Source organism: Pistacia vera, unplaced genomic scaffold (assembly GCF_008641045.1).
Source record: "Pistacia vera cultivar Batoury unplaced genomic scaffold, PisVer_v2 Contig51, whole genome shotgun sequence".
In the NCBI taxonomy this organism is placed as follows: domain Eukaryota; kingdom Viridiplantae; phylum Streptophyta; class Magnoliopsida; order Sapindales; family Anacardiaceae; genus Pistacia; species Pistacia vera.
In genome coordinates, this window is record NW_022196346.1 from 501,596 (window position 1) to 527,960 (window position 26,365).

Consider the following 26,365-nt stretch of genomic DNA (forward strand, 5'->3'; position numbering starts at 1 on the left):
CACATTCTAACGCAATCTATAATTTATATTGTGTATTTTATAGTTTATTGGCATTTGGTTGTATAGCCGTATAGGTTGAGTTTATATTCTTTGAAGATAATATTCAATTTTTTGTGATGGTATATTGGTATTCAGGACAAGTATGCATATATTTGTTTGTATCAGAAATGCATTTTCAATAAAACAAAATCTTTAGCACAAAACAAGTTTCTTGGTCTTATTAATTAAGAGACTTGTCTATGTGGAGACTGGAGAGTATAAACTAATAAACCTGAAAGCTATGTACTATTTTAAAAATTTATTATAATTTAAAGAATGAAATTACAATATTTACCCTAATTTGAAATTAAATATAAATTTTTATTAGTTAATCAAATCTCAAAGTAGATATAGGGGTGGGTAGATCCGGATTCTCAACCCAAACCCTAGGAACAAGAGCTGAACTCGGCTGGTTCTTAGGATTTAGAAATCAAAACCGAAACTGATCGATTTAGGTTCCTAAATGCCTAGAATCGAAACCTGAATCATAGGTTTCGGTTTCAGGTACTTGACACTATTCACAAAAATGACAAATATATTATGTAAAAAATAAAAATACACCCCCAACTGTTTACAAAAATTATAATTACACCTCGATTACCCATCAATTCCACTCAAGGTACCCGAACCTTGGTTTCGGTTCTCTATTTTAGTTCCTAAAGTGGTGGAACCGAAATTGAAAGCGAAACTGCACGATGCTAGTTCCACCAAATTTGGAACCAGAATCAACCTTGTGAGGATCGATTCTGGGTAGCAACACCCCTAGTACTCGTCAGTTCCAGTTTTACCCTAAAAATTTGCACACCCCTACGTAGATATATTAACCTAATTAGAAATCAAATATGACGTTACATAATATGATATAACATGTTGATCATAATTCATGCAAGTTGTAGCCCATTTCCAATCTGACCCAGCCAAGCCCAAAATTTACCTAGTGTTTACTAGGGGTGTTCAAAAGAACCAGTTGGAACCAAACCGGCGGGTACCCTGGGTTTAGTTTCGGTTCCTACCCAGAACCAGTCGTCAATTGGTAGGTTTCGGTTCCAAATTTTTGGAACCGTTACTGTGCAGTTCCAGTTCCGGTTCCTATAGTTAGGAACCGGAACCAGAACCAAGAACCAGGAACCGAGACTAATATAAAATAAAATTAAAGATTAAGGGGGTTAATAAAAACTTTTGTAGAAAAAGTAATGTGAATATATTTCATAACATCTAAAGTAAGTTGGTTTGACTTTTGAGAATCTATCTTTACAAAATAATGGAGTTTGTAATTTTGAATTTATAATTTGTAATTTTATTTTTGTTAATAAGTGCCAGGTGGGGGGGTATTTGTAAGTTTTTAAGGGTTTTTTTGCTATTTTAAAAACTTTTGGGGGGTCATGAATTTTACAGGATACCCAGAACCGGAACCGGAACCGTTGTTACAGGTTCTGGTTCTGGGTATCTAGGAACCGGAACCGTCGGTTCTGGTTCTGGTTTCAAATTTCAAGGAACCGTCGATTCCGGTTCCTTCAAAAAGTGTAGGGTATTCAGAACCGAACACCCCTAGTGTTTACCATTTCACCATGACCCGTCACTCCCTCAGCATCCAGCAGGATGCCAAGTCAGCAACAAGATAGACAGCCAGCCAATCCAAATGTCTAACCAACATTACAGATCACGTACCGTTTTTACAGTTAAAAAATCTCGGTATATCCTCCCAGCATCTCGTTTGTCTTTCTCCTTCTATGCTCGGTATATCCTCCCAGCATTCGTCTTATCCTCTCTTATTTTCCCTTCTTAAAACACGTCCCCTATTTTTCAAAACTCACTCTTCTCTCTCTTTCTTTTTTGTTTTTTTTTTTTTTTTTTTTTCTCTCTTTCCAAACAATGTCTTACACAGCTCCATTTTTCAAACAACAATCACCACCAGCTCGCTTGCTCTTCTCTTTCACTTCCAAAGCTACACCGTTTCACTCTCTCAACTCTCTTCGCTTGTATAAAAACCTCTCCTTTCTTCCTCTTCTTCACAACACCAGCAGTCGTGTTCCAGCATCACACATGTCTCCACCGCTCCTGTAGAGTACGCGCCACCTGCACCTGACTTCAACTTCCACCAAGAAATCTCCCGCCTCAGAAAACTTATGTCAAGCTCTCCGTTTCGAAGTCCACTGAAACAAAAAATTTCAGTCTCGACGCCGACCACGAGTAAAACAGTTGTTTAATAGTAGTAATAATCATAACTACTTGGCTAGGGTTTTAGGTTCACTTACTTTGGATAGTACCAGTTGTTTCTGATCAAGTGTTAATGCGGCGGGGCAAGAGCACGTGCTTAATTTGGGAGGTGAATTTGTGGAGAGTGAAGTAAAGTCGGGGAGGAACGATATGAAGAGCGCGCTTTATGCGTTGGTGGAGATGATTGAGAGATGGGACGTTAATACTATCATCAAAATGTGGGTTTTGTGGTGAGAAACGGCTTCGTTTGGAGAATGAGAAAGTTAAAGATTTGAATAAGTTGTTGAAAGCTTGGCGGAGATTGAACAGTTTTGATTGTATTGGAGGAATTATTGGGTAAGAGATTGTTTTTGCTTCTATTGTATTGTGTACTTGTAATTTTTTTTTTTTTTTTACTTATTGAACCATTTGAATTTTACTTTGGCAACGTAAATGACATGCTGCAGATATCAGGTAAAGGTGCTGGAGCTTCTTGCCCAATCAAAATTTGAGGAACAGACAATGGGTCGCATCCAGCACATAAATGAATCCATGGAATGCCAGTTTTTAGAAGTTCATGTTCCTAGTGGACTTGATCTATCACAAAATACTGAGTATGCTTCTCAAGCAGCACTATGGGGAATTAAGGTTAGTAGCTAAAGTTTTCTAAATAATACTTTTACCTACTGAAAGGGCACACGATGTATGAAATAGGGAAGTAAAAAAATCAACTGGTTTAATGTGAATGAATTGTGTAGCTATAAAAGAGGACTGTTATATTAATTTGTATTGAGAGTTTGAATGTGTAACAGTACTTCAAGTTTTTTGTTGGTGTTGGCAGAAATGCTTTCACATGGTTTCTTTAAATAATAAGATATAATCTTAATTTTAGGGTCTGCCAGAGCTAGGCGAAATTTATCCTCTGGGAGGCTCTGCAGATAGACTTGGTTTGGTCGATCCTCATACAGGTGAATGTCTTCCTGCTGCAATGCTTCCTTATTGTGGAAGGACTTTATTGGAAGGTCTTATAAGAGATCTTCAGGTATAAGATCTTTTATACCTTTGATGCTTGACAAGAAAAAGTCAGCATTGAACTTGTTAATTAAGGATAATGAAAGTATGTGTGTTATTTATGATTACATATACGTTTTCTTTTACAATTGCAAGGCCAGAGAGTACTTGTACTTCAAGGTGTATGGCAAACAATGTATAACCCCTGTTGCAATCATGACAAGTGCGGCAAAGAACAATCATGAGCGTATCAGTTCTCTTTGTGAAAGACTTGGATGGTTTGGGAGAGGTCAATCAAGTTTCCGACTTTTTGAACAGGTTTTAAGTGGGAAAACATGAAGATTTCATCTACATTTGATTGTTGTTAAAATGACGTTCCTTCATTTTACTAATGAGCAGTTTATTCATTTAATAACAAAATTTATGAATTGCCAGCCTCTCGTCCCTGCTGTTAGTGCAGAAGATGGTCAATGGCTGGTCATGAGACCATTTGCGCCTGTGTGCAAGCCTGGTGGTCATGGTGCCATATGGAAACTTGCTTCCGACAAAGGCGTATTCAAGTGGTTCAGTGATCATGGAAGAAAAGGCGCAACTGTCCGACAAGTCAGGTAAGCTATATCTATTATGTTGAAAGGTTTCTAGTTTTCTTGAATTGCCTATCTCTGGACCTGACATGGACTTTGGAACCATGCAGTAATGTTGTGGCTGCTACAGACTTGACGTTATTGGCGTTGGCAGGAATTGGTATACACCACGGAAAGGTATGTTTATATTTGGTATTCTGATGTATTGGCCTTTCATTTTGTCTAACAAAAGCTATACACATACTACTTCGTAAATTAATTTTCTCCAGCATTTTTCCATGTATGCATCCAAGAAAAGTCTTAGTAAATGATTTAATAAACAAGCAGATGAAAAATAAAAAAAAAGAAGAGAGATGAGCAGATAAAAAGTAAGGGATTACCATACTGCATGTTGTTGACTGTCATCTGGGTATACGATGGCTATTTGGCCACAGTTTGGTTGACCCTATGGCATCTGATTGCTGTTTCTCATGTCTATCATGCTTAGAACCATCAAGATATCAAATGTGTCCATTTTGGTCACTCTTCTGAAACACAATTTCTTTGTGTGCCTGCATGAATTTACCCATCCCCATGCTGAAATTCTAAGTTTCTTAGTTAGATGTTTGGTTCTGAAATTGGACATGTAACAGAAACTAGGGTTTGCATCTTGCAAGAGAAGCTTAGGGGCTACAGAAGGAATAAATGTTCTACTTGAGAAGAAGAACCTTGATGGGAAGTGGGCATATGGTTTATCATGCATTGAATACACCGAGTTTGATAAGTTTGGAATCACAGGTGGACCTTTGTCATCAAACAGGTATGCTGTCATTTCTTGCTGTAAATTAACTTAATTACATGGCTGGATGCCCTTGCCCTCTTAAAAAATATTTATTTTGGCTGCATTTGCTAAATTGTAAAGCATAATTATTTTGAGCTGTGTAAAATGGAGCATCTTCTGCTCCTTGATTTTTTTTTTCTTTATAGCTCAAGGATTTACAATATGTTCTTATATCAAATTTGTCTGTTGTTCTTAAGTTTGCAGGCATTCCCTGCCAATACAAATATTCTATACGTGGATTTGGCTTCTGCGGAGTTAGTTGGTTCAAGTAATAGCGAAAAAAGTTTACCAGGCATGGTGCTAAATATAAAGAAGCCAATTGTGTATGTGGATCAATTTGGTGACTGCCACAGGTAAGACATCGTTTGACAACTTTCTCTGCTTTCACTTTGTTATTGTATTTCTAGTGGTGGGTTGTGATCCTGTCAACATAACTTCGATTGTGCTTCTACAAGAAATAAGGTATCCATAATTGAATAATGTTATGAGGCAATCACATTTTATTGTCAGGGTTAATGTTATACAGAACACATCCTATATATTTTTTCAATAAAACACTTGTAAAATGATAAGCTTGTAACAATAAAACTAACATCAGTGTTTAAACAAGTTCAACCTAAAGGAGGATGGTAATCGAAGTCTCTAAATCTAGCTCAAACAACATTAGTTGGTCATATGTGATTCTTCAATTTGAGTCCCATTGCAAGACTGAGACACATTGGGGCACAGATATACCTGAGGAGTTTGATGTTAATTGCATTTACATGTTTGAGAATCCTAGAATATGAATAAAATTTTCAACTAAATATTATGGCCAGTGATATTAGGTGGTAAGAGAGATCTTTGAGCTTTATGACAACCTCTATTGGAAATATCTCTTTTTCAATTATTTTACTCTCTGAGCAATTAAAGTACAGATATATCAGTTTTCAGAGATGATGTTTTAGAGCAAGTGCCTATTTATTTTTACTTGCAGTGTCTCTGGTGGAAGGCTGGAATGCACAATGCAAAATATTGCGGACAATTTTTCTAATGCATATCCATCTAGATGTTACAAGGATATAGAAGGTATAACATAGTATATATACATACCTTAGTTTTCATATTTTCTTATTGATTTCATGCAATCATTTTGCTAAACTATCCATACCGGATTTGCACCTCCATAGATCAATTGGATACATTTATGGTTTACAATGAGCGAAGAAGGGTAACGTCATCAGCTAAGAAGAAAAGAAAACATGCAGACATGTCTCTGCACCAGGTTACAGTTCTCTGGTTTCGTTTTATGTTTTTGTTTGTTTTGAATGGACAGTTGATCTAATGTTTGAAATATTTTTATGGTTAAATGCTAAATTTTTATTTAGGTCTTTAAATATCGTGTCTTCTTTTATATTGTTTTTGGCTTATGGTTCCCCACTGAATTGCTCCTCATTTTATCTTTTTCTGCTAAATGGCTAAAATATCATTGTTGTTTTTTTGTAGTGCTCTATTTTGAGCATGAAACAGTTCCTTCTATCTTATAGCTTCCCCAATGTTATTTCTAAGTTTTCCCATGTACATTCTGGTCACAGTTTTTGCTAACTGATGTTGGAAACTTCTATTGATCAGACTGATAAGATTTTGAACCTTGCAGTTTGTTACATAATGTCACTAGTTATGGTTTTGATGTGTGCAAAGGTTAATATTTCAAGTTTTGACTCTTCTGCAGACTCCTGAAGGCTCACTGTTAGACATCTTGCGGAATGCATATGATATTCTTTCCCAATGCAATATTAAACTACCTGAGGTATATCCTTTTGATTCTCTTCAAATTTATGCACATAATTTACCCATGTGAAATGAGTTGGATGTTGACACTAGCTCGTTCAGTTGGTTGGATTTCTTTGGGTGGATTAAGAGGTCTTGAGAACAAATTCACCTCACACCAGGGTGGGGATGGGTTTGAAGCTATCTAAACAGTAGTCTCTTTAACTTTTTGCAGATTGAAAGTAATGACAAATACATTGATTCTGGACCTCCCTATCTTATCCTTCTGCACCCCGCCCTTGGCGTACTTTGGGAGGTAACAAGACAGAAGGTAGGTTTATTGTGACTGTTTCAAATTCATAGTTTTGCTTTCCACGTATATCTTTTTACTTGCCTTAAATAGTTAATGCCTTTTAATAGCAACTAATCTGTATATTCCTACCCAGTTGCAAATGTTTAAACCCCTTGGTCTTCCCCTGTTCTTAAATTTTGTTGCTATCCCATTCACTTATTTAAGTGTCTTCTGTTGAGAAAAAATCTTTACCTTTCTCCTCATTTGTGGTATATCTTTTGCTGTAATATTTGGTGTGATACGGTCAATAATCAAAACTCATATGTTTGATGTTGTCAAAAATTAATTTCTTAACTGCTGAGCAACTGATTACCTTTATAATATCATTGTCTTCACCATCTCAGTTTAATGGGGGTTCCATTTCCATGGGCTCAGAGTTGCAAATAGAGGTCGCAGAGTTTTTGTGGAAGAATGTTCAGGTTACAAATATTCTGATAAATTTTTTTAATTAAAGCAAAACAGAGTGTTGTCATTATGCTAATCTGGTTTCTCATTTGCAGCTTGATGGAAGCCTAATCATTTTGGCTGAAAATGTTATGGGCTCAACTCAGATCAATAAAAATGGTGAATCGATATTACAGTATGGACATAGGTAAAACATTTTGTTCTTTCCTTAGATTTTTTATTGATAATAGCAATTTATTTTTTAGGGTCTCATTTGTGAGTAAATTTATTTAGGTGTGGAAGATGTAAACTGCATAATGTAAAAGTACTGAATAAAGGAATTGACTGGGGCTGTGGAGACAATACATACTGGAAGCATGATGTGCAACGGTTTGAGGCACTTAAGATCATACTGCATGGAAATGCTGAATTTGAGGCTACTGATGTCACTCTACAGGTTAGATTATGCGAGAAACAGTACTATTGTTAATCATAGGATAACTTAGTCAGTCTAATACCATGAAGTGTAACTTCATAGTTTGTCATTCTAAATATCGTGAAGTGTAACTTTAGAGTTTTAAAATTTATGCATGCTAGGGAATAGGACCTGCAACAAGAGGCCCTGCCAAAATCCTCTTTATGTTATAAGAAATGAATTATAAGGCAAGATCAACAAGTTTCTTTCACACAAATATGCACAGACACGTATGCAAATATAACCAATGCCTGAAAATGTTTTAGTCATCATGTAATTAGTAGTTTGCATGATAAAATTTGGTCTAATAAGGAGTTAAATTGGTTCCTTATTCTCTATTTTAATTGTTTAACTGGTTTTATATATGCCTTGCGCCTTGCGGAGATTTCCTGATGAAAGTATCTTGAGCTTTTTGTACCTAATGCAGGGAAATCATGTATTTGAAGTCCCTGATGGCCACAAATTGAAGATCACTTCTGGAAATTCAGGTCTTAATGATTTGATAACTTGGCATTTCTGAAATATTTGTGTGCTTTTTCTGCCAGTAAACTGAATCATAGAACATATCACTTCAATTGACTTTATGTTAACATATCATTTCAAATCTCTCTGCATCAATCTGCCACTTGAGGAATGCATACTTACAGTATATAAGTGTATGGTCTGTATAGCGTAATATTTGTTCCTCTTCATCTAGAATATGTTTCAAAAGGAAGTGAGTTTATTCTTAGTTTGGTATTGGTGCTATGTGGGGAAGCATTAGGTCAGACCTTAAGATTTGTGTTATACACATAGGATCTCATAGTTGTGTGTGGAAAATAATTTAATGTGCTTCCTGCATACATATTGTTCTCTCTATATGCAAATTCTGCCTGCAGATCATGCTGATTAAAGCATGGTCACTAACTCATTTAAGTTTTTTTTTCTTTTTGTTTTCTAAAATTCAGGTTTAGCTATTCAGTTGGACCCTATTAAACAGGATATGATGGATAGTGGAAGCTGGTATTGGAACTACAAGATAAGTGGCACCGATATTTTGCTGGAAATGATAGAGTCGTAAAACACTAACTGATCCTAGTTCTGCTTTATGTGAACTGTGGTTCACAAAAGTATAGTTGTTTAGCTCCTATTGGTTGAAACATAAGTTTAACCTTATTTAAACAGGATGCTATCCAATAGTATACGAATAGAGTCGTGAAAATTTATAAGGTCATGTCTACCTCTGATGTAATAGTATTTTTTATAATTTAATTGTAAAAACAGTGTAAAAGTTCTAGAAATGAAGATTAAATGTCTCATCCCTCTCTTTCTCTCTTTCCTTTTCATTAATATTTATTTGCTTGCATGTATCTATCAAGATAGTCTGGAAAAAGGTAAATCTTGTCTAACAACTCTTCTGGGGAAGTCAACTGGTAAGAGAAATATGGATTTGGTTTATTTTATTTATGGTTGTGTTTCTGTGACCCTTTTTTTCCTCCCTCCTTCTCAGGGTGAAGTATCTCTAACTACAGATTAGTGAAGATCCTGTGACAAAATAAAGGCTTATTTGCTGGGAACTGAATTGGGCAACCTGCATGACTTCGTATGGCTTTTTTGATTATCTTCTTATTAGATTGTTTTGGTAATCATAAGCTACTCTACTGTACTGTATTGTGAACCATAAGCCAGTGGACTTGTTATCTGGAATGACGTTTTACCAATTGATCTGAGTTGTTTGATTCACATTTTGAATACAATTTTATATGGATGAAGCAGTCTGAACACAAAATTTGCTTCAGTTAACTGCTTTGTAATGATGCTTTTGGGCAGAGGTGGAGATCCAGAGATTTTTTCCTTAGTTGGGCATGTTTTTATTTTTAGTTTTAGCATGAGCTCGAACATCAAAATGACATTGTAAAATATGGATGAATTCATTAAATGAAGCAGTAACGCGTGAGTCTCAATTACAGAACAAATCAACACTCGTATGAAGTTTGAAAGATCCACAAATATACACTTCTGGAATCTGAGTTTTCTGATACTGTTATCCTACAGGATTGTGAGATTGAGAGCAGCATCGGTTGAGTAATCTGAGGAGTGCATCAGCCTTTCTGCGAGCTTTCAGAGACCCAGCAGCAGCCAGGCTTTGCAGAGAAGGTATACTCCGAGGATTTATTAACAAACGTCTTGCTACCTCTTCTCCACCATCCTTGCACAGTCCCAGCAGGAGAGTTATTGAGTTCTCCTTGCCTTTGGCAGATCCAAATCTTAGGAGGTCAATAAGAAGAGGAACCAGAACTCTGCTTTTCCTTATCTCCTGCAGCCCTTGAGAGCAACCAATAAGTAAAGCTAGTATCCCCAAGGCTTCATCTGTTATACCTGCCTTGTCATCCATTAACAGGTCAATGAGCAGAGGAACTGCCCCGGCCACTATAACAGTAGCCTTGTTAGGATTATAGACTGCTAGGTTGGATAGTGCAGTTGCAGCATCTCTTTTTCCAGCTGCTGTGCCTTCTCTCAGGAGCCCAAGTAAGGCTGGAACTGCTTTAGCATGTGCTCCAATTGACGCCTTGAAATCATCAATTATTGACAGGCTAAATATGGCTGCAGCTGCATTCTCCCTTGCCTCCATGGTTTTTCCTGATTCCAGAACATCTATTATGTTGTCCATTGCTCCAGCTGCCACTATTAAAATCTTATTGTTGTCGAAAATTGAGAGGTTGAGTAAGGCAGTGACAGCATTTTCTTGAATTCTTGGATCATGGGAATTTAATAGCGTTACGAGGAATGGAATAGCTCCTGCCTCAGCAATTATCCTTCTATTGTCCATACCGGTTTTTGCAAGTAACCGCAGCTCATAAGCAGCTTGCCTCTGAATGTGCGGGGAACCCATTGCTAGTTTTCCCACCAAAAACTCAGCTGTCATTTTGACAGCATCCATGGCAACTTTGGTGGCAGAAATGTGATCAACAGCATTCTCAAACTTCCTCTTGCTGTTGCATCTCTCCAAGTCCGAGGAGGATGAGGATGCACATTCTATTACTGGAATATTATTCTCCTGGCACCATTGATGCACTAGACTCTTTAGTGCATAATTGGGTATGAGAGCCATGTGAATTAGCGTTTGCCCACTTTTAGGACAAGTGTGATGCCCAGAATTTATCCATTGAGAAATTGAATTCCGATCATAAGTATGCCCAGAGGCTACAATCACTGGGTCTCTCATCAAGTCAAGTGTTATTGGACATCGAAATTCGTCAGGAATAGGAACCAGTGATTGAGAAGTCAAGAACTGATCAAGATCTCTGCTCGAAGCAGAGCGCTGCTTGATGTCTTCTTTGGCCTTCTCATTTTCTTGGCTACTCAAAATCATTGATTTTGAATATGAAACAAGGGATATGAGATTGTTTATGTTGGAGACCACAATTAGCCCACCTGTTCCTGCCTGCTTTTGCGCTTCTGCCTCTAGTTTTGAAATTTCTTCTTCATAATCCAATGGACTTCTCAAGCCAATGCTACTTAAAACTTCTTCCAATTTGTCAATATCAATGAAGCCCTTGTATTTGGTGTTCCTCTCATTATTAGAGGCCATTACTTGCAGAAGATCCTCTCGTCTTTGAAGCTCTTTAGCATCCAGAAACAACTCTACCCTCTTTGCTTGCTTGTGAAGAAGCTCAACTTGCTCTCTAATGTCTGCGGTTATATTAAGCAAACTGAGGGGTAAAATATCAAGTGCTCTTCCCATCTCCTTCACCAATGCATAAAACTGATTGGAAACAAACCCTGTCTGTAGTAGGCCCCAAAGACAACTACCATCCTTGCACGCTTGAATCAAGAACTTAACTCTTCGAATCACTGAAAAGAGCTCGGTGAGGCACAGGATTGAAGATGGAGGAAGAGGACTATTGGTTTCTTGAATTTCTTCAAACAGAGAGGAAAGAAGTTTTATCCTCCTTATCATTGTTGAAACATTCCTAACCTGTATGCAAGGAAGCTTTTCCATTGAAGCAACTTCATTGGATATATGAATCAAAGATTCCAGCAAAGTCCCGGTTGGCAGTAAGCCTGAGGACGCCATGAAAGGAGGAAGTGACACATCCATTATTTCTCACTTTGGAAGTCAGTTTCTCTTCATTGTTATTATCACAGTTTGTTAGGGTTTAGATTACTTGAGCAAAAATTTTCTTTCTTTTCTATTATTTTAACATAGGATATTTACCAAAAAGAAAAAAAAAAATCATTTTAAAAGCTCCATGGATTTTGACTGTTTCTGTTTGTACAGTAAACGTAAAAGACAATAGCAAAGCTGGTAGGAGGGGAGAAGAACTTCTGGGAATGCTGCCATTTGGAGGAATTTCCGGCTTTGGTGGGTTAGTTACTTAGTTATATTCCCCGCCAATTGTATATTCAAATTAAATATTGAATGAGTCTTGTCAAACTGTTGAATTCGACCTCTTTTAGTAGATTAGCAAATATTAATGTCCATAGTTAGAATTCCTCGTTAAGGAGTCTGATATATGAATGGTCAGAACTTAAATATATTTATAATAAATTTCTGAGTAGGCAACTTGACGTTTCCTCCATGTACAGTGCTGCAAATTNTTAATTTATACAATTAAATAATATATTGATAATTTAAAAAATTTCCATGGTTTAAAGGATATTAATTTATCCTATCTTAATTGTATATTAAAATGCTAAACCTAGATTATAATTAACCAATAATCAGGGCCATCTCTACAACATTTGTGACCCTAGGTAGGAGTTATTTTGGGGCCCTCTAATAATATAAGCATATATTAAAAAAATTATTTTATTTTATTTTATTTTATTTTTTTATTTTTTTACCTTTTGAGATGAAAAATCACTAAAAGAGGTGGACAGCAATCGGCAAGCTAACAAGGTTAGGTTGGTGAGGGGTTTTGGAGAGTAGATGTTGGAGAAGTGATGGGTGGTGACATGGGTGATTTTCAATGCCAAGAATAATAAGAAAAGGCTTGAGAAGTCACGGCCCAAAAGGTATCGGTGGCCGACGATTCGCAAAGTAAACGGATGAGGTATGATAGGGGTTTTGGTGAGAGGGTGAGGGGAGGAAGATGGTGGTGTCGGGAAAGGCCAATAATGTTGGTTACATGTCGAAAAGGCTGGAAATGGTTGTCGTGTGATGGAGTTGGGTTGCGAGATTTATCAAAAATTACCCAAATCGAGGGCTATCAGGGTTGGGAAATGATAAAATGATGATTTCGATCGATTTTGGTGAGAAAATCGACTGAAATCAACTCCAAACCACTAGCGGCAAGAGAGGGCTAAAGATGATTTATGTGAATGTCAAATTTTGGGATTGAATTGGGGATGAGTAATTTGAGATATGTAAATGACTATTTTAGCCATTCATTGTTAAAAAAGATTCAATGTGTTAATTTAGAGGTATAAACTGGAATACATGAAACTAGAGGTATAAACTTGTTATTTTATCAAACTTTGGGTGAGAATATATGTAAAAAGTTTATAATAAATTTGGGATTTTTGTGGCTTTTTTTGGGGGACCCTTTGGCTTGATAAAAAATTATGAACCATTTTCATTTTAAAAGATATTCAGAAAAAAAAAAAAAAAATCTAAAAAATTTGAGCTCCATTTTTTGGGGCCCTAGGTAGGTGCCTCACCTGCCTACCCCTTAAGCCGGCTCTGCCAATAATTAAGGGTGGGTTAAATCATTTTTTCTGTAGAAATTTCAAATTCGTATTCTTGATGCTCATATCACATCAAATGCATGGGGCCGTCCCACCATTAAAGTATGTGGGTCTCTGAATCCGGTCTCAACTCTCGAGAAGAAAAATAAATAAAGTAACAAATGCTGGGGCCGTTCCACCATTGAATAGATAATTTCATCCAGGTGATGTCATCCTTGTGACGTATGAATGGTTCTCGTGGATAAAGTTGAAAAAGACTGAACCACTGTCGGAGGCACTGCTTGCCTTTTCTTAGAAATTTCTGTTACTTTAGGGTTTTTTTAAGAATTTTGTGTATATGTATTTTTTATAATATTAAAAATGACTTGAAAAGATAAAAAATAAAAACATAGTATATTTGTTTGAAAATAATATTTCAAAATTTGAAAAATAAAAATACGTTTGAGATATTCGTCTGAATATAAAGAAAAAAAAATAAAATCTATCACTTATTTTATCCCTTTCAAATAATTTATCTTAAATACACAAGTGTTTAATTTCTATTAGTAATTTCTTGTTGAACCGAAAGTTTTTACTTTAAGAGGGAAAAGAGTAAAATATAATAGAAAAAAGAGAATATAATTTTTAATTGGAAAATGTGTCGGGCATGTTTGGCTTATTATTATTATCCATATTCTCAATCCTATTCTGCAAATAATGTTTGGCACATTATTCCAGAAATATTACCCTATTTTTTAATTACTTTTAGACCCCAAAAGATTATTAATTTCATTAAATACCCCCTAAAAAATTTAAAAAGTAACAAAAACACCCCCATGACCCATACTTGCCAGATTCCGGCAACCACCGTCGGTGATAACCGGAATCTGTACAACAGCCTACCTGCCGACTATAAATGGCCGGAAGTTCATCGATCTGGCCGTCAGCGATGACCAAAGAAATGGCCGTCGTTGACCAAAAATGACGGCCACATCTAGATGGCCGTTGTTTTGGCCTTTTCCGACCGTGACGGCCGCAGTAGGCCGTAGATCTGGCCTTTTTCGGCCAGATCCGTGGTGGATCTGGCCGGAAAAGGCCATAACGACGCGGTGCGGCACATATCTTATTGGTCTGTGCCGTAACGAAATTTTTCGGCCAGATTCCGGCGGTGGTGGTCAGAATCTGGCACTGCAGGTGGTGGGAGTGTTTTTGTCATTTTATATATTAGGGTCTTTAATTAAATTAGTAAACCTAAGGGCTTTTTCATAAATTTTTAAAGTTTACCTCGTAATACTCCCCTATCCAACAACCCAATACTATCCCCAAAATCCTATCCAAAATACTAAACTAAACTCACCCGTCATGAACTTTCTCTCTCTTCTCTCTTTTTTCCTATGCTTTTGGGTTGGATTTATTGAGCATTGTTTTTTACAATCTCAACACTGAACAGGGTAAGGCCATGCTTCTTTATGAGCTCCTATATTGGCTTATGTTTGTTTCTGAAAGTAATTATTGACTCTAATTTAGTTAATTGGGCCTAATTTTGATACCATGATAAAATTTGAGATAAATTTGATTCATCATCCAATAAAATCTTATTGATTCAGAGAATTATCCCTTCTTATAAATTAATAAATTTGAACGTGCTTAATTAGTGTGAGACTCCAATATAAGTGAACAAGCCCTTACTTACCAATAATGTGCAATGAAAGATGGCTTTTTGAAAGCCAAAGCCAACTTAGGATAAAATTATTGCTGGTTGGGGACAATTCTTATAGGAATTTCCCTCATAAATGTAAAGTGCGCAGATAAAGTTAGTTTTGTAAATCTTGTTGCTATCGCAAACTGTACCTTGAAAATATGTTTTGGCTTGGTTCATCTCTCTAGGGCCTAGTTGTTAACCTCTTTTTGGAATCCTTGTTTTGTTGTTTCTCAGGCTGGTTCCTTGTGATGCACTTGCCACTTTGTTTGTCTTTGTCCCTGGGATGTCCAAGGATTTGAAATGTAAAGAGGAATCCCCTGTTTAGGTAGGTTGTATATTTTATTCTTTATAAAATTTTATTTTATCCCAAAAAAAAAAAAAAAAAAAAACTTAGGATAAAATTAATTTTTTTTTCAATTTTTTTAAAATATATATTACTACTGGAAGTCAACAACTAAGCAGAGTTTTCATAAGATAGACAGCCAAAATTAATTAAATTCTGTTTGCCCCTCTCTTTCTTTGTTAATTTCAACATAGAGGTTAACTTTATCTTCATGCTTTATCTTTTAATCTTTTTTACCTTCGAGAAAGTTGCCAAACGATTATTATATTAACAAAAACAATGGTAAAATGATTATGAAACATGATATGATTATAGGATTGCTATTTATCAATCCCATAAGTGCTTCAGCTTTAGCTCTTTAATCTTCATTTTCCACCACAACGAATAATAAAATGATTATGAAACATGATATTCCGATCAAAGTAAAAAGGAGTAAACACTATAATTGAAGAATCTATGAAATGGATTTTATGAGGTGGATGTTGTTGCTAAAATAGATTTCCCATATTTAGGTTTAGTAAAGAAAAATAGGATAAAGATTGACTTATAACTTAATCTTACAAACTTTCTTTCACAATCTCGATGTGATAATTCGCAATTGGTCAGCTCATTAAATGGGTAGACATGACCTATTTACGAGCTAACTAATTACGAATTGTCATATCGAGGTTATGAGAAAAAGTTTGTGAGATTGGGTTGTAAGTATAGTTTTACATAAAAAAAATAACCTAACAAACCATTATAAATACTCAATGGGAAGGTTTGGTTTTCATGGGTGAGTTATGACAAATGTAGCCTATTTGTAAGTCAAATTTTGAGTTGGGTTCTTAAAGTGCAATTTCGGAATTGTATGAATCTCTGTTTTAAAACCCAGACCAGACCGACTAGTCTGACTGGTTCAACCAGGACCTAGTGTTAACTCCGGTTCGAGTTAACATGAAAATCGGAAAAGGCATAAAACCTGCTTTAGACTAGTAGAACAGTACAAAGCCGTCGGTCCAACCAGTCTGGATCTTAAAATGGTTCACTATTTTGGGATAATCTGATCCCTAATTCCTAAACCAGATTTGCAGCACCGTTTCATTCTCCATTTCATTGCGCTCTTCATTTTATTTCAATATCCTTTTCATCTCCAAAGGCCAAATTGCATCTTCCATTTTCATCTTCTATTTTTCTTCACTTACTCTAAAATCTACAGTGTCAAGAAGAAGAAGTAACGGGAGGGGAAGGAAGAAGAAAGAGAAGAGAAAAAAATTACCAAAGAAAGAGGGGAAAGGGATAGAAGAAAAAAGAAAGTGACCAGGGAGAGAAAAAAAAGGAGAAAGAAGAAATCGATGGGGAGAGAGAAAAGGGAGAAAGGTGAAAGTGATGGGGAGAGAGAAAAAAAAGAAGAAAGATGAAAGTGATGGGAGAGAAAAAAAATAATTAATAATAAAAATTACAGGTTATTTTCATACATATAAGGACCCATACGTCAATTTTAGTGGTATATTTGTAAGTTTTCAAACTTATAAGGATTTAAATTATTCAAAGATGTGTCTGTTGTACATCGGTTAGACCGACTGGTTGGACCGATCAACCCAAAAATCGGCCCCTTGACCAGGTAAGGAGCAATCCGATTTTTAAAACAATGGTATGAATGTGGCATAATATGGAAGCTTTTCATGGAAGGTGGTTGTTCGAATTGATAGGTTGAAATCATTGTGTCGTGATGGGTTAAGATGTGTTGTACCCAATTAACAAAACACACAAATCAATCAAGCACACAAAATACAAGAAAATCAAGAACATTCACACAACACAGATTTTACTGTAGTTCACTTATCTAAATTGGATAAGCTACGTTCACTCGCTTCAACAAGATGTCATAATTTTGTGTTATTTTTATGTCATATTTTTGTTTGAGAAACCCATTTAATTATGAAAATATTTGAAATGAAGCGAAAATCTTGCGACTATTATCATTGTTGAATCTACACTGAATCAGACACCACGATAAATGCTTATGATTATCGTTGTTTCATGATGTATGAATTTTTGTTTTTCTCAATTTATAAGGGCCGATTTGATATTTAAAAAAAAATTGAGAGTTATGAAAGAGATTTTTTTTTTTTTTTAATAATTATGAATATGTATGATAGATAAATACATAATTTAGATATAAATATATTACATATAAATTAAATTATTTTTTATTGTAATAAGCTTTTAAATTTTTTTAAATTATTATATTGATTTTAGAATGATTTTGTATTAATTACTCGTTTAAAAAAAAATGACTATTGATTTTTAAAAAAAAGTTGATCCAGACTGCACTGTGGCTGCTTCAGCCACTGAGATTAATGACATGTGGATTAAATAATCAATCAAATAAAAAAAAAAAAAAAAAGTACAATGTCAATGTGATTGAACTTGTAGCCTACATACACAAATGAAAGAGAAAGAAGTGAAAAATAGAAATTCATACAACTTAATAAGCCAAAAAACCTAGTGTAAAAAATCCCAAGAAGAGGCCAAATCATATAACACTTTCCAAAGACCCAAAACAAATGGTATCCCATGAAGGATCAACAGGAGATGATGAGGTCAATGGTCAAGTCTCAATTATTCTAGTAATGAAATCATCAGGTCTCATGAACAGTAACTAATGAGATATTGATGAAGAATAAAGTTGCTGATAAAACAATTATATAAGAATAATGCCTTTCTTGCAGACCATGAAACACGTTTTAGACAATTTATAAGAATCTTCTTTTTATTAAGAAAAATAGTCATACTAGAGCCATTAAAGCTCAGGTTGATATTTTCAGGGAAAAAGATAAAGAAATTTTATTGAGAAAGATATTGAACTCTCCTTTTGTTTTCATCTAGCTAGTTCTCCTTTTCTATACGAAACAAACCTAGTAAAACATTTAATAGTCAGTTTTAAGCACAGGGATAACGATTCAATTTTTTAATTAAAACGATGATTGTTACTATCAAAGTGAATATTAGCAAAAGGTCTGGTGATCGCCACTTTCACAAGGTAAAAGACCAAAAGCCAGAACTTTGGTTTTAAAAACTCCAGGATGTTCACACTTAAAAATAGTATATATTCATGTAAAAAAGATCAAAAAACACAAAAAAAGATGAGTATTATTATTATTATTATATATACAAAACTCATCTTCATCAGTCTTACAAAGATAAACTCGTAGAAAATTAATGCTTTAGTTGCATACGGGAGGTGAATTTTGAATGCATTGCCATGTTCCGTATTCCAGTATTGCAGGAGAGGCCTTCTGATATTCTGTTTTTCTCAAAACAGAAAGGTCGTTTACGTAATTTGTCATGACCCAATTTTGATCAAGAATGAAGGCAGATTTGCAATCCTGGGAGATCGTTGAATAAAGCTTTGATACGATTCGATAATCAAACGTAGTATTTGAAGGAACCGGGCATATGAAATCATAGCAACCTTCTGTTTTTACTTTTAGAGGATCACAAGCAGAAATTGTCAGACACCCACCAGTTGTTGAACCACTCTCTTCAGTTTTGTCGATCTTCGCATACTTTTTACAACCAGTGGCAATGAAGCTATTGTGCTTATTTGTAAAGAAAAATGGTGAGTCTGTAAGGTTAATACTTGTAGAAGTGTTTTTTAAAGGAACCGCAGGCATTTCGATGCCTATCCCGAAGCTCATAGCAGTTGTGTCTTCTGCTAGTTTCAGCTTCATCTTCGTTAAGAAAGGTTGTCCAGAGGAAGTAGAAGAGATGTTGCAGGTTATTTCAAACCATTCATTGAAGAAGCAGCCCGCTCCAATTCCAAAGGGATAGTTTATTTGGACTTTACCACAACTCGTTGGACATGAAGCTTCTGATGTTTGAAATTGATTGTCCAGAGTAACAAATTGATTATGATCTGCAACAACAACAAATGAAGATGATTAACGGCCATAATTAATTAATTTTGGCTGCCCCTCCTTTTCTTTAAGAATTGATATCATGGAGATTCAACATAAACGTTTGAAGAATGAATCTCTGATACTCCTTTATATGCTGTTAAATGGACCCTTAAATTTTAAAAAACTATCAATGATACCCTTTTGCCCTGATTTCGTTAAATTATAATTTAGTTTACAAAACACTTTCTTATAACCTCAAAATTATAATTTTTACCCAACACTTTGTTATAAAATCAAAGTTATCAATTTACCTATTTAACACTAACGGCAACATAACAAAGTTAGGGTAAAGGGGTATCAGTGATATAGATTTCAAACTTTAAAGGTCCATTTGATAAAAAATAAAAAAATTATCATTCAATTATAAATGTTTTCTTGAAATAAATATTCTTAATATTGCTCAAATAACACATCCGTGTGTAGCCTAGATGGTTAGGACGAATTGATGATAGTGTAGATAGATGCATAATCTTAGGTTTGATTCTCCATCCGAGCATTTGCGATTTAAGTGAGAGGTCATAACGGTGAATTGCTGTGTTAGTCTCTCATGAGAATTAGTCTAGGTGCTCGTAAGCTAGCTTGGATAGTTAAAAATAAATAAATAAATATTGCTCAAATAACATTACTGCGTCCGCAACCAAGGGTATGTGAGCCTTTGGAATACAATAATCATCAGGGCCCTTTAATAAAAAGAGTGAAACACAAACATTTGTTTAACAGAAACTAAAATGTATATGTATAAAAGCTTCTATCTTTGTTAGGTATGAACCTAACTTAATTTATGTACATTTTATCATACACTTAGATTTTTGTAAGTGTTAGTCGACAATTATTTTATTTTCTTTGGGCATGTTAATTTATGTTAATCGGATTTGAGGTGCATGACTAGACATTAACTAAAGGTTAATGCATTACGTACACTAATACAAACGATTTCTTGTTAAATAAAAAATAAATAGATATTCCCGTTGTACAAAGGTCACTAAGGCAAAGGGTGTTATCTATAAGCAACTTCGAAATTATTGAGAGAGTGATATGATCCTTGTGATGTATCAATTGATCGTGTGAAGGTGTCTTGATTCTCCATTGGAAGACACCTGGAGGCTTCAAGAGGTGATTAATTTTCATGGAGGTGATTAATATATTACAATGCAAGACCTAGATTACAGTTGACAAAAAATTCAGGGTGGATTAAATCATTCTCAAATTAGTATTTTTGATGCTCAGTGCTCACATCACATGCATGGCGGCGTTCCACCATTAACGTATGTGGGTCTCTGAATCTCGGTCCCAAGAAGAAAGATACAAAAAAGTAACAAGTAATTGAGGTTGGTGTGTCAAAAAGCTTAGACAAAACTTTGTTTAACAGAAGAAAAGTATTGGAGAAGTAGCTTTGCTTAATTGGTTTTTTAGAATTTTCATTAACTTTACTAATGTTGATGCTGGATTCTTGCACCAACGAATTTATACGTGTACGACTTTGATTGGCAATTCAATACACATAAAAAGGGGATATCTGAGAATGGAATAAATGCAAGGAGAATTTTTTAAGTGGTTCGGATGCTAAGGTAGCAAATCCTACGTCCACTGATTTGTATTGAAATTAGTAGGTGTCAGGTCGCGGTCGCGAGCTGACTTACATCAGACGAAAAAGTCAAAAGAGAAAGTTACAAGAGAGAGAATGATTTCTATTGCCTCTCTGTAAAAAATGGTCGAATCCCCTTAATGAAGGGGTCTTCCCTATTTTATACTGAACCGAAGTGTATAATCATCACTAAATCCGTGGTTTGGTGTGATTGTCAGTAGATAAATCTGGCTTTATGTCCCATTTCTCTTTTTCCCAGCTGACAGCGCACGACTTGTTGCAGGAGAATGGACGCGTGTGGGCTCCACATCACTTGGCAGGTATGACGTGCGCATGCTGCTCTGACGGGAGCAGGCCGCCCCTCACGTGACTTTCCCACGTCAGCCCTTTGTTTCCTTGGTCATAACAACTAAATATAAATTTGTTTGCACAATAAGTCTCCACGGTCAACCAATTATTCTCAGTAATGGTCATCATGTCCTGTGAATAGAAACTAAAGAGAGTTTGATTGAGAATAAAGTTATAAATAGAACAATTATATAAGAACAAACCATGAAACACGTTTTGGACAATTATGTAAGATTGCCTTTTTTACAAACCATGAAATATAATTTATAAGAATCTGCTTTTACAATCCATTAGAAGCACGTCTTGTCAAAGTCTTCTGAATTAGAGGGAGTGTCCGTTTCTAAGTGCTTTGGTGTGCCCGAGGGATGTCTTGTCAAAGTCTCTTCTTTTAAGAAATGTACACCTCTGACCCTTATAGCTCAATCCACCTGGAAGCAGTGTCGTCTTCCTCCTTTTTAAGCTTTAGACTTTTAATTTTACTTTCATGGAAGTGGGTCTTCATCGTCGGATCAATTATTCGCAATAAAGTTAATATGATTGATTGTGTTCACTGTAGTTCTGATTTCTTCTGCCATCCCTTCATCTTCAGTTTTTCTTAAATCTCAATACTTTCGCTCTGCAACCTCTCTAGAGTCTCACCCTTTTGGATATCTGCTAAAAATACTTGGAGGAGGTTTGGTTCAGAAAATATTAGATTATTGGGAATGTTAAATTACTGAAAATTTAGATTATTTCGAAAAGGACTAAAAATCTTTAGAAAAATATGTTTGATTAATTGGTGGGTATGTTATATTAATATTTTTGATTTGGAGGAATAAATTGATAGATATGTTATTTAAGTTACTGAATTGTATTCTAATTCAATATTATTATTATATTATTTTTTAATATTGATTATTATTTGGATTATTATAACCCCTTTGCACTTAAAAACATAGCAAAAACAACCTCATAATATAAGTTTGGAAAATCAACAAAGCACCCCTATCAACCCCGCCACTACCGGCGGTCGACAACCACCGCTGGCCGCCGGCAATCTAACGGTGCATGGAAGGCAGGAAATGGCCTCCGTGTTCCGTATGGCCATTTCCGGTCGAAGATCTGGCTGGAAATGGTCAGACATGACAGATCTGGCTATCAACGGCTAGATCCGACGATCTGGCAGTCAATAGCCAGATCGATGGTCGTTGAAGGCCAGATCGACACATCGATGGCCGTTGACGGTCAGATCTAGCCAGATATCTGGCAGAAAATGGTCATATCGGCGCACGATGGCCATTTTTGGCCTTCCGTGCGCCATTCTGGCGACGGTAGTTGCCGGTGCTTGGGGGTGGTGGCGTGGGTGGGCTAAAATTTGTTTTAAATTCAAGGGTAATTTTATCCAAAAAGTTAATTAATTGGGGTGAAATAGTAAAAGCATATTCATGTAAATAAATTTAAAAATAAGGGTATTATTATCCTAAAATTTTATTAATAAGGGATAGAATTGTAACAAAAAAGATAACCCATGTAATCTTAGAATAACTAAAAAAAATGGAGGTAATGAGATTACCTCCAATATTACCAATAGTAACCACTATTAGTATTTGAAGATTACCGGTATCTTATATTATTTGACAACCAAATATGATAATCAAGTAATATAAGATGATTTAACCCCAATAATCCCACATAACCCCCAACCAAACGCCTCTTGTTACTATCAAACCACTAAAAATACTTTTGCTCTCATTTTTATTTTAATTTATAGGAAACACCAGTATATTAAAATATAGTTTAAATATACAAAGGTGGTCTCGGAATCTACTGTAAAAGAATTAAATCTTTACAAAAATCTCAAAAACTTAACAAATCTCGGGTAAACAATGCAATATGAACACTAAAAAGAGAGATTACATCAGCCCATAAAACCACAAAAAACAGAAAACTCCTATCCGGTTATAGTAAATTAAAAAAAAAAAAAAGGAGCTATCATGCCGAACGCCAACAATAATGTTAGACGTACAAAAGAGTAAGAACTGCACATTTCAAAAAAGTCTTTGCCAGTTACAATACTCTTCGTAAGTAAACAAGGGAAACTCTAGGAGTTACAAATATCCATTTGACAGTTGATCTACCTTTTAACCCACAGTCTTCACCATCACCGCCCTCTCATCCATCTCACTTAGCTGACTCATTGAAGGGTATAAATCTCATAGTTGAACTTCCTTTTGATTCCCACTCACTCAACACTCACCCTATGCTCACTAGGTCTAAAGCCAAACTCCATAGTTCCATGTTAGCCTCCTCCACAGTTTCCTCTTCTACTCCTGATCCAACTGAACCTACTAGTGTCTATGAAGCTCTCAATCATCCTTCCTGGAAAGATGCCATGCAGAGTGAGTTTGATGCCTTGCAATCCAACAATACTTGGGAACTTGTCCATACTAAACCTAACATGAACATAGTAGGCTGTGAGTGGGTTTTTCGGGTCAAACAAAATTCAGATGGTTCTATCCAAAGGTATAAAGCAAGGTTAGTGGCTAAAGGTTTCCAACAAACTCCTGGAGTAGATTATCTTGAAACCTTCAGCCCGGTTATTAAATCAGCTACAATTTGAGTTGTATTGAGCCTAGCTATCACCTATGGTTGGGATATTCAGCAGTTGGACATTAACAATGCCTTTTTAAATGGTGAGTTAAGTGAGACAATCTACATTATCCAACCTACAGGATTTGTTGATGCCCAAAAACCTCTGCATGTATGCAAGTTAGTTAAAGCCTTATATGAGTTAAAACAGGCTCCTAGAGCCTAGTTTGAAAAGCTGAAAACTGCATTTCTTCAATAGGGTTTTGTGTCTTCCATAGCTGATTCATGTCTGTTCGTTTATAGACTGAATAGTCAAACATTGTATGTTGTTGTTTATGTGGATGACATACTAATAACAGGAAGTGATTCTGAGTTGGTTGAAACTATGGTTCAGAAATTGAAAGTTGAGTTTGCATTGAAAACTCTAGGATCTCTTAACTATTTCCTGGGTTTTGAAGTTTATAGAATAGCCTCCAGCATTCACATGAGTCAAGCAAAATATGCTCAAGATCTCTTAGTCAAAACAGGAATGATGGACTGCAATCAGTGTTCCACTCCTATGGCAGTAGGCAACAAGCTTACTCTTGAAGACAGTGAATGTTTTGACAAACCAGGCTTGTATAGAAGTATAATCGGGGCCCTACAGTATTTGACACTATCTCGGCCTGACATTGCTTATTTAGTAAATAAGCTAAGTCAGTTTCTTAAGGCCCCTACTCAGCTTCACTGGTAGGCCTGCAAGAAACTCCTTAGATACATCAAAGGGACTATGGATTTTGGTGTTACATTTCAAAAAATTCATAGATTTCACTTAGACTGCTTTACCAATGCTGACTGGGCAGGTTGTATCCAAGATAAGAGATCTACAAGTGGCTGTTGTTTATTTCTTGGTCCAAATTTGCTTCAGTGGAGTTCAAGGAAACAAAGAGTTGTAGCTCTATCCTCCACAGAAGCTGAATATCGTGCCCTTGCACAAGGAGCCATAGAAATAGCCTAGTTTAGAAGTCTCTTCTCTGAAATGGGACTGATTCTTCACACTACACCCATCATTTGGTGTGACAATCAGAGTGCTGGATCCTTAGCCTCTAATCCAGTGTTTCATGCAAGAACCAAACACATATAATTGGATGCTCATTATGTTCGAGAGCAAGTTGCAGCCAATTATCTCAAAGTCCAATATGTACCCACTGATTACCAAAAAGCTGACATCTTCACCAAAGCATTGTCAACCACCAAGTTTGAGGCACTTCGGGACAGATTGACTGTTGTGACTAGTTCTTCTAGTAATACAGATGCTAAATCTGCCAATGATAATACTGCTACTGCTGATAAAATTGTTGCTAATACAAAAATTGGTGACACAGTTAGCTGTGGATGAATCTGCTTTCTTGTTTTTTTTTTTTTTTTACTAATTTGTCTTTTGTTTAGTACTGATTCAGAAGTATTGTGATGCATGGAGTTGTATATTTTGTGGTATGATGAAGGAGTTGCTTCAGGAGTATTGTAATGCATGGAGGTATATGTTTTGTTGATGACTCCTTGATGTATCTGACTAAGTTGTTGTCTGTGATCTGATTGTAGAAGTTCTAAACATAATGGGAAGTGTTGGAAAATACAGAGAAAAGAGTGTTTCAGTTGTAGTACTACATGAAGTTGGATGAGTGTTTCTGTGATCTTAGTTGCCTGTATCGGTTTGACTGTTTGAGGTGGCTGTTTTAGTTGCCTATTCAGTTTAGGTGTTTCAGTTGAGTTTATTTGTATCATTCAAAAGGAAGATTTGATTCAGAGTTTTATGGAAAATAGAGGATTAACTCAGTTGATTTTGAAGAAAAACAGAGGATTAATTTAGCTGGTGTATGAGATTTTGAAAAAAACAGAGGATTGATTTGCTGGTGTATGAGATCTCTGATAGTTCGATTCAATTGAAGTTTGAGCAGAAATGATTCAAGATTCCCAGGTTCAGTTCAAGGGAAGATGTTAGGAAAAGGGTAAAAGTGTCTGCCTGCAAAGGTTCAAAATTCCGAGGTTCAGTTCAAGGGAAGATGTTAGTAAAGAAGTAAAAATGATTCTCCCAAGTTTAGTTTAAGGGAAGATGTTAGTAAAAGGGTAAAAGTGTCATTTGTCAATACTGTTAGTTGTTACATTTCTATTAAGCTTTCAGTTAAACTGTAACAAGATTAGTTAGAGTATTGTTACACTCATGTAAACACTACAAAAGTGTACAGAAAAACAAAATGTATTAACTGAAAAAGAAATTAGAAAAGTAACACAAAACTATTCAGCTCTCATTTTCTCTCTCTCGTTTTCTTCTGTTTGTTCCAGTTTGTTGCTAACTCTACTCAAAACATCATAATCTTAAATCATCATGCGGCACAATATTAAAAAAAAGAGATGTATTTAAAGGAAATTATAAGAATGATTTGGTTTGATTGCCTTTAGAAGACTTTATAATTAATTGCTTTCTTTAAGATTTCAGTCACTTTACCTAAATAGATATATGCAATGCTGGAACAAACAATGAGAATCATTAAGTTACTTGTGATGCTTTTTGAAAAGTTGGAAAGTTCAAATATCAAATTACTATTACGTAGAGACTATTTTGAGGACACAAGTAGA

At 35.5% G+C, this 26,365-nt stretch overlaps 2 protein-coding genes across 2 annotated transcripts; one reads left to right on the plus strand and one right to left on the minus strand.

Moving 5' to 3' along the window:
• Positions 1-1,678: 1,678 nt before the first annotated feature.
• LOC116106122 (UTP--glucose-1-phosphate uridylyltransferase 3, chloroplastic) lies at positions 1,679-9,470 on the plus strand. The gene is given in 19 exon segments (XM_031392475.1): positions 1,679-1,776; positions 2,325-2,462; positions 2,464-2,592; positions 2,703-2,883; positions 3,128-3,277; positions 3,403-3,564; positions 3,682-3,854; positions 3,941-4,007; positions 4,463-4,629; positions 4,848-5,003; positions 5,627-5,718; positions 5,820-5,914; positions 6,362-6,439; positions 6,635-6,730; positions 7,096-7,170; positions 7,252-7,343; positions 7,430-7,592; positions 8,038-8,098; positions 8,558-9,470. Coding segments are annotated over 19 exon segments (2,286 nt in total). The 3' UTR covers positions 8,671-9,470.
• Positions 9,471-9,577: 107 nt separating this feature from the next.
• On the minus strand, positions 9,578-11,691 carry LOC116106190 (U-box domain-containing protein 1-like). The gene has a single exon (XM_031392531.1). The coding sequence runs from the start codon at positions 11,689-11,691 to the stop codon at positions 9,634-9,636; it is 2,058 nt and encodes a 685-aa protein (XP_031248391.1). The 3' UTR covers positions 9,578-9,633.
• Positions 11,692-26,365: the final 14,674 nt, after the last annotated feature.

Coding starts and splice junctions, on each gene's coding strand:
- LOC116106190 (XM_031392531.1), bottom strand. CDS start 11,691: ATGGATGTGTCACTTCCTCCTTTCATGGCGTCCTCAGGCTTACTGCCA.